Below are 9,461 nucleotides of genomic sequence, written 5' to 3'. Positions count from 1 at the left end.
CTTTCATCTTTTATTTTACTTAGTAGTAAAAAATTAATTCGATTATTTCACTCTCAAATCTGCATTTGAAAATATAGAAAGCAAGTCTGTGTCATCATACTTTGTACTCTATACTTGGATTATTTTGTTACAGGGGATGGCTACTAGGGAAGTATTACCACATAAGGTAAGAAAGATCAGAAAAGATTAATAAGCCAGACTTTTATCCCTTTACCCAAGACTACTTTTAAAAACGAGCAATATTTCCTCAATTGGACTAAATTTTACAAAACAATAAAATGTGGGAGTCTCAAAATGACATTACTTCTTAAAGGCTCAGCAATGTGCACCAAATGGAAGGTAACAGAGACCTAGTAGTGGAATCTCCACGTTGCCTGAGGAAAAATCAACTCTAAAATGGAGAGAAATATCCCAGATGTTACATAAAAATACACCAATTTGAGTTTTCATGACACAGGGTTCTGTTTACTTGAATAACAGTTTAAAATGATGATCACTCATGTCTTAATCTAAATTAATACTTTTTGAAGAGTGTGGAGGGAGTTCCATTCGGAAATTCATGCAAATGAACTAGAGGTCCCCTGTGATAATCTCCTGTCACGGTGTATGGTTTATTCGTCAAAAATTAACATGCCTGGGGGGTTTATGTATTTTTTTAATAGCATGGAAACCAGATTCACGTGTCCTTCAGTCACCTATTTATTAGATTCTCTTCATTTGTATAAATCTGCCAGGATTAAGATACTGTGATTTCTGTCATGTTTAAATGCACTCCATGAGATTTCCATTTTTCTTATTACTTATAATAAATGCATTCTCCCCTTTATAGAGATAGGTTTTAAAGACTATAGTAAACACTTACTTATTCATTTTTATAGGATTTTTTTCCACTTGGAATAGTAGCACTATTATGAATTAATATTCATTGGGCAAACAGGCTTTCTGGGACCAGCACATTTTCTTACAGTACTTAAGAAGCTAAAAAAAGAGGAGTTGGAGCTGGGGGTAAAAACAGCGTATGGGTCTCCATAAGTTCCCTGGAGATGATGTTTTTATCACTCTTGTATTGTCCCCATGGTGAGATATATAAAGGCATTTAACACATGATGGGAAACAACTTAACTATGAAAGAACAAACCTTTTCACAGCAGATTTATAATGAAATCTTAATTACACAGAATTTTGAAAATGCGGCAACTATTTTTTTTAGACTTAGTAATGTAAAATGCATGACACGCTGACAAACAGTCGTGAGGGTGCTCCAAGTTTTGCTGGTTAGTCATGTGTGTAAGAACAAGTATTTTTTTTTAACCTACCTATGTGTCTTTATTAAGTGCTACCTTAATCCACTTCAGGATATAGTTAGGTCTCTGAGGAAAACTGAGCAAATATCTAGGACATTCAGATCATAAACCGAGTTTCTCCTGAATATTCAGAAACTTGGCTGAAGGTGCCATTTTGTTGTCTTGGTGTTTTTCCTGGGCAGAAGAGGACAAGCTATGCACGTGAGAGGGATGAAGGAGCCCAGGAAGGTGAAGGACTGCATCTGACAGGGCGAAGCAGATGAATTCCACATGCAGAACACAGAGACACGACTGTGCACACTCCTCTGACTTGGCTACGTCAGAGTAGAAAATCCACAATGCACATGGTGTGACATGACATTGTGCGCCTGCTATCCTCTGAACAACGAAAACACTTCCTCTTGACTCAGTGGTCCAGTTATAAGACATCTATCTTTGACGTCTGGTGCCCAATTGCAAACATGATAGGAAGAGAAAGCAGAAAACATCCTATAGCCCATGCATGGCTTTTTCTCACTGGGATAACTAAATTGCTGGCTTGAAACTGCTAAAGCAGGTGTGTTAAAACAAAGCTTTGTGGCAGCCTAAGCTCCTCTGGTCAGTGGGGCTTTGGAGAAGGCCTTACAGAATAATGAGCAGGACCTCGCAGGGCACGGAGCAGGGGAGGGGGAGAAGCGGGGACGGGAAGACGCGGGGAGGGGGAGACGTGGGCAGGGGGAAAAGTGGGGAGCGGGAGAGGAAAATGGGATTCTCTCTATAAGACTTTATGCCTCCACTCACATAAAGTCCTTACCTCCGTGCAAATGAAAAATGGGCTGAGGCACTGGGGGAGAAATTTCTTGGACTATCTTGAGGGCTATTTCCTAGAGAGAGAGAGAAAAGAGAAAATTTTACTACACGATTTTGTTTTTGTATCATTTCCACCTCAAGAATCCTCTCCTTAGAAATAAGTTGATTTACATTTCTGTAGAACGTCCTTTCCTCCAATAATGCTTTAGTTTTACCTGGACCAGGGATGGTGGGGTGGGCCGGGGGGAGGAGATGGGGATGGGGGAGCATGAGTTCCAGCACAGCTTTCTTAAGTGTGCGAGACACATGAATAAACACATTCAGCTATATCACCAACCAGGAGTCCTGCATGGATATAACAATACAAATATTTCAATCTGATAGAGTAATGAATATATACAAGTCTTGGTTGTGACCCTCCAGATGCGAACATTTCAATGAGCAGGATGCAAGGGTAAGCATATGCTTCAATTGGAGGTGTCTTCCATTTTAGCAGGCAGCCTTAGTACTTTTTGTTTACAGTAGACTGAATGAGTCTGAGTTCCTGAAGATGAATCCTCATATTCTGAAGCACATATTTTAAAGGTGGATGTGTCAGAACTAGTTGTAAAACATTGGGAAGACCACAGCAGTTTGGACCTATTTCTCAATGACCCAGATCTAGCTCAGCATTGCCAAGTGGCTCAGCAGGATTACCCCTTGACAATATTTTCCTCAACAATCCCTCTGCTCCTAAGCAGCTGGACTGTGACTGACCAGGCGGCCTCAAAAAGCCACAGCCACACAAAGGCTGGCAGAGCTCATCTTCCCCAGGCCTTCAGGGGTGGCGTGGAGCAGTGATTGCTCGTTGGAAGGAGGGCAGCTCCTCTGGGGCTTGTTACTTTCTCCATTAGCCCACTCAACCTGCTGCTGATCATTGAGAAAGCTTGGCCAGCAGCTGGCGAGGGCAAGTTCAGGACGCTCCAGACCACCCTGCTTCCCTCTGCATGTTTAATTAGATTGGCAGAATTGTCTGAGGACCACATGGAACTGTAGCTGGTTTAAATAAGTGGGCAAGGAAAGGCTGCAAAGCAATCCTGTACCTTCTAGAAAAAAGAAAAAGGAAAAATAAATCAGGAAGCTACGTTTAATCCCTAACAGCAAGTCAATTGCCACATTACTGGTTTCTTAATGAAAGTGACTACTGTAATTGGGTGTAAGGAATACGAGATTTTACGTCAAAGTCAGTACCTGGCTGTAAAGGTAAACAATTTATTACCAGTGTGCAGAAAGAATAGACTAACACATTAAGGAGGATACATTTAGTGTTACCTTGAGGACGTTTGGACTGACTATATCTCTACTGAAATTCTTCAATTAACTTAAGGTTGCAAATTTTATAGTGATGTCTTCAACAAATGCCATTAACTTTATGACAGACAGCACAATCACAGCCATTTAACTGGGAAGCGCTGAGAAGCCCATTTCTTTATGGATAGAGAATCATGAAGCATTTTTCCCCCTGCTGCAATGAAATTTATCATGGCTTTGCATCTGTTATTCCTTGGGCCCCTGGAGAAATGAATTCTGCTTTTGCCATCCAGTAATCCAGGATTCATTTTGTCCATTTATCTACACAGCTAAATTAAGTTCTTTCAACTTCTCTCAACAGCCTTCATCCCCTCTCCTGACACCCCTAATTTAGCTTGTATATTTATCTTCATATTCCTTAAAAAATCTCAAATTTCAAGATGGCTAAAAATTTTGTTTCCTAAAGGAAATAATCTAATGCCAGAAATATTCACATAAATTTTGTTTTTCATTTGGGAAAAGTGTTCAATTTGCTCACACACCATATAGAGCAAACTACCAGTAAATAATTAGGCGTAACACAACAACTGATTATCTGAAGCCAAGACATTCTAAGAACAGTCCCTGCTACACCTATTCACTTAAAATGAAATCATAAGGCTAATGAAACCTGGCACCAAATTCTTAGCCCTGTGTGCTTTGTAAAGAAAACACTATATCTGGAGATTTTAATGTGATCAACTAGAACAATAGAGAGCCTATTAATATATATTTTTTAATGTGAAGAAGGAAGAAACAAGGAATTGACTTAAAACCCTTTTCACTTTTCGGGATATTAGTGAATGGTTCCCATGCTGACCCATCATCTTCAGGATGAACAGGCAGAGACATAGATAAAGAGGTGAATTTAACTCTGCTCTTAAAAAAAAAAAAAAAAAAAAAAAAGCAAGGTTGCCATTAACCATTTCGCATATTCAGATTTTGCCCTCGCATCTTAGGCTGCGTTTCTAGGTCCATCGCTTGAACATTTTCCTCATTTTCTTCTCATCTACTACACTGCTGTAAAATCTAACTTAAATTCCCACATCTTCAACTTCAAGACTATAGAGGTGTTGGTTCTAGCTTACTAATCACAGATGTTTTTGTTTCATATCAGGCCAAAAAGCTAAATTAAAATGCAAATATATATACATACCTATCTTTATACACACACACACACATATATACACACACAAACACACACATATACATACACACATGAATTATCATTAAGGCTCTTAACTGTCAGAGGATATTAGAGAAAATGAGTGAGAACGATGTGGGCTAGAGAAACTGATAATTCCTTAAGGACAAGGGACTCTAGCTCAATTTGAGGGCAGTTTAGTAGGTTTTAGGTAAGAGGAGAAACAGAAGGCGACTTAAGGAAGGAGTCAGAAACAACTCAAACACAGTAGGGCAAAGCAATCAAGACAGTTTCTCTGGCTGAAGGGAATTGGGCCTGGGAAAGCCAGTGAGCTGTTTATTGGTGCTGATTAGTTAGAGGCTTTAAGAAATACTTGGAGGCAAGAGAGAGATGCCAGAGATTCTAAGCTGGCCTGAGTGTACTTGGTGTGGGTGGCCAAGGGAGTAGCAGAGGAGGAGGGACCTAGACTAGCACATGGAAGGCCAATAGAAAGGATATTCTGGTGGGCAAACCAAGCATAGTCATTAGCAGATTAGAAACAAGTGAAAAAGGATACAGGCTAAAAAAGTGACTGATGTTTCCAATGTGGGTAGATTGGGAAAATGACTGATCCCCTAATAGGAAATTTAGGGAGAGAAATGGAGTGGTGGTGGTAACAGAAGAAAAGGGTAAATGAGCATTCTATAGATTTCTGTGTTACGTATTACAGAAATTCCTCCATTTGCCTTAGGGAGGAATTATAAGACTAGCAGATTTGGCAGGTAGAAGTCAATCTTTGAAGTCTTTGTTCTTATTTGAAATAAAAATTAATTCCTACTCAGTCTCTGAAGACTTAGCAATACTATTTGGTTATACAGTGATCAAAATACTGCTAATTTAGAACAGGCCAAATTATAAAGCACATACTATACATTCCAAACTCAGCAATGAGGACTTGGCTGCTGGGCATATGCACAGTGCTTTCCCAGGATGAGAGCAAGAAGGAGTGAAACCTGAGTCCTATACATGACCTTCACTCCTCATAACACTGCTCTCTGAATTCATCCACCCATCTGCAAAGCAATACCTGAGAGACTCCCAAATGAAAACTGGTGCCAGTTAATTCTCTGCCCATATGTGCAGCACTTGCTTATAACTAAAATCCTGCTGCTCCCAGGGATTTGCTGGCTCTTGGATGTTTGAGGGCTAGGATACTTTATAGACTGCTGGCATCGCTGCTGCTGTTTCTGACCTGGTAAAGTAAACCTTAGTAGTGGTCAGGCATTAGGTAGGTAATTAACTCCATGATCCCCATGGGGAACTAGCATGGCTAATACATAAGCAGTGTAGGAAAAACATACTTTACCTAACGGCACTACACAGGGTGCCTCATTTTAGCGGCAGCTATTGTTAAGAACGTGATTTCCAGATTAATTAAATTGTTTGATTGCTTTGTAATTAGACTGGAGAAGTCCTGTGTCTTCGCTACGAGAAGCAAGCTGCAAATCTTTTTAAAAGGCATATGCTATGCCCTCTATAGATTATTAACGTGCTTTTAATAGCTGTCTGTTTGTGAAATGATAGTTTCTGATGACTTGAATTTCTATCAGGACTGAGGGAATCCAAGAATGAATGATAATTGCCATTTAAACTCCTGGTGGATCAAAGAGTAAGCCCTCATTTGAATCCCTGTTGCCATTACTTGATGATCCCCTTAAATGAGTTGTGACATTTGCACCATAACAATCAGTGCTGTGTTTCTTATTGCTGTGTTGGAGATTCCTGGCAAATGGACACTGCTTAAAAATCCTAAAACCAAACTTCACAGAATCAAACCTAGGATCTCCTTGTATGATGAACACCAGCAGATAAAGTGGGCACTGGAACACGATGCAGGAACCTCAACCAGAGTGAACTCTGTAAAATAACAGTTCTGTTCCCCCGAGAACTTTGAGTCCATCTCACCAGACCCAGACAGGTGACTCATGAAAAGAGCTAGGAATCTCCCTTTCATTTAGACACCTGTCTCCAACTGGCTCCTCTCCAGATATCATTGTAGAATATTAATTAAACCTGGGCAGCTGTTTTGATTCTAAGTGGCCAAGAAAAAACCTTGATTGGCCGTCGGTGGAATTCTCTGGGTAAGTTGTCAAGTGTTCATAGGCAGGCCAATGAATAGAAGCAGACTCATATGCTTAAGTTTCAAGTAAAGACAGAATTATACACAATGAATCAAGGCTTTCTTATAATCTGGGCTCTCTGAATCTTTGGTTTTTCCTGTCCCTGTCTTATTGACCCTTCCATAGCTATAGCACCATTACTCACTGCTTGACTGATTGAGCCAACAAGTATTTACTAAACATCTACTCTACAGAGAGGGATAACATGATTTGATTTACATTTTAGAAAGACCCTTCTAGCTGTTCTGCGGCCAGTGGGCTTTAAGCAGGCAAGAGTGGAAGCAGGGGGATGAGTTAGGAGGCTACCAGCACAGACAAGGTAAGAGAGATGTTGATTTAGATAAAGTGATTGAAGAGCTGTTATGTTTTGGCAGCAGAGCCAATGGGATTTGCTGGAAAATGGGATTGCGTGGAATAAAGGGGAAAAGAACGCAAAGAAGACTTAAAGATTTTAGAAGCAAGTGGGTATATGGTGGCATTAATTGAGATGGAGAAGACTGAGGGAGAATATGGTTTATCAGTGTGAGAGAGAATTAAGGGCAAAACTTGAACACCTGGGCAAGCTTTAGTCTTTTTTTTTTTACTTATGGAGGCTCCACATAAAATAATTTCAAATATATTAAATGTGTTCATAGTCCACAATTCTGCAATCATATATAACGATGTTACATTTAATTGCAGTTCTCAAATGTAACATTTAGAGTACCTAAACATTGAAGAATCCTGTTACAATTTTCTTATTGTATATTAAATAACATTTTTTAATCTCATTATTCAGTGCATAATGAATTTAATGGTCCTAATCTATTTCAGACATTCAAACCAGTCAACAATGCTAAGTAAAATATTTGTAGAGAAGGAAAATTCTACAGGCTAAATATTAAAGTTTGGATAATGACCATTTTAATCATTCCGTCTCCTGTCCCCATAAGTAAAACTAAATGGATATAACAATAGGTAGACAATATTCCACTTCTTTCTCTAAATAATTTATAATTGTAAGTGATGGTAAGGGATAAACTCCAGTTATACATCTAGATACACAAAAAGTGTACTTTGAGTTCTCAGTGTCTAATCTCATCCCTGTTATATAGCAAGCTGAAAACAGATTTTTTCTACTTTAATAATTATTTATAAGTTCTTTTTATGCACAGGGCTTTGAGCTATCTGCTAGAACCGATTATAGGTGAACACAATGTAAAGAGCTAAACGTCTACTGATAGATACAGATGTGTATATCCAACTCCAGACTTACTTTGTGAAATCAATTCTGGATCCTTATCCATGCGACAAAGAAACTTTCTTAAATCAAAGCCCTTAAATATATTTACCTTTTAAGAAAACTGTTTCACAATAGACTGTTGATAAATGGACATGTAATGTTTTCTAAGGAATGACTGACGAGGTTATAGAGAGACAAACATGTAGGGAGTGGAAGAGAGACCCAATAAGAGGTCAATTTCTTGTCATAAGACTCACACAGATACCCATTGTCTCCATTTCATGAAGCTGTTTCTCTGGAACTTGTGTACTGTATTTGAAATGCCGTGGCATTGACAGGAATCCCTTGGAGATGTGTTATAATGGGTTCTTGAGAATGTTTTAGCTTTTCATTGACCCTTCCTTATTACTCTGAATTGATGTCACATCTCAAGGTGATCCCGAGTAAAGACTGCTGAATGTCAAGAGTGATGAAGAAAGTTGATTTTTAGTTGTATGTTTTCCTCCCATCTACAGTAATTCATCTTCCTAGCAACAGAGAAGAGATGACTTTTACCCCTTGTTTAAAGTTACTGAATAGCATTTGTAAGGTCAAGGAAGGGAGGTAAGAACATAGCCACTGTAACAGATATTCCTAAGCTTCGTGCAATTTCATGAAACTTGATTCATTCTATTAATCTTACATAATTAATTATAGACTGAACCTGGATAAGACTCTGAGTTAAAGAATGTAACCTAATGCGTACGTATTTTTTTTTTCTATCTTACATGAAGGGATTTAATTCTTTAACATAATTAGATACAAAGAATTTCCCCTTGTTCCTAGAAGAAGGGTGGATGTTATCAGGAAATGGGTTTTTCTCAGACTGTTTGTTTCAACTGCTGAGTAATTTCTAGTCAAACAGAAAGTATTTAAATGAAACACATACCCATATAACTTTCTAAATTCCATCTAAAGGTATTTTCTATTATAAATCTCTTTCTTTTGGCTCTTAGTTAAAAAATAAACACTAACTTTAATGTGGCCCCATTTAACAAATGCTAAACGTTTTGTTTGCCTCTGGTACACATGAATTCTATCTGGAAGAAGCAAAATATGTGAAAAGATGTTTTCCTTTTCCTTTTAAGTTAATCATTTTTCAATTTCTAACTTCAGAAGTGTGTTCAGACTTAAAGGATCAAAGGCATTTAACCCGGTTGCTTCATAATAAAATAGTATGTGATGTGCCAAGAATCTATCAAATCAGAATTCTGACTTTTCAGTTCCCATAAACCATACAGGAAATCTTGGAAACTCTTGGCCTGTAGATATTTATTCCTCTAATATTTTTCTCACACTCACTTCCTCCATTTCCTTAGATCAATAAACAGGTGTCAATGGGAACTGCATATGAGAATCACCTTTGAAGCTTTAAAAATGACATCCAGCCCCTATCCCAACTTCCCTTTTTGGTGACACTTTTTATATTTCAAATTTAGGGGGAAGTTGTAACAATAGTAGAGACAGCTTCTGCT

General features: G+C 38.4%; 1 protein-coding gene across 2 annotated transcripts in view; it reads right to left on the bottom strand.

Moving 5' to 3' along the window:
- LOC105539952 (microtubule-associated serine/threonine-protein kinase 4) overlaps window positions 1-9,461 on the bottom strand; it is a 360,921-nt gene that overhangs the window by 92,377 nt on the left and 259,083 nt on the right. For both annotated transcript variants that reach the window (XM_011980417.1, XM_011980425.1), the window contains one exon: window positions 2,098-2,167. In XM_011980417.1, the coding sequence (XP_011835807.1) occupies window positions 2,098-2,167 (70 nt within the window). The remainder of the gene's footprint in view (window positions 1-2,097; window positions 2,168-9,461) is intronic.

Source organism: Mandrillus leucophaeus, unplaced genomic scaffold (genome assembly GCF_000951045.1).
Source record: "Mandrillus leucophaeus isolate KB7577 unplaced genomic scaffold, Mleu.le_1.0 Scaffold1042, whole genome shotgun sequence".
Lineage (NCBI taxonomy): Eukaryota > Metazoa > Chordata > Mammalia > Primates > Cercopithecidae > Mandrillus > Mandrillus leucophaeus.
This window is presented reverse-complemented; position numbering and strand designations above follow the sequence as displayed.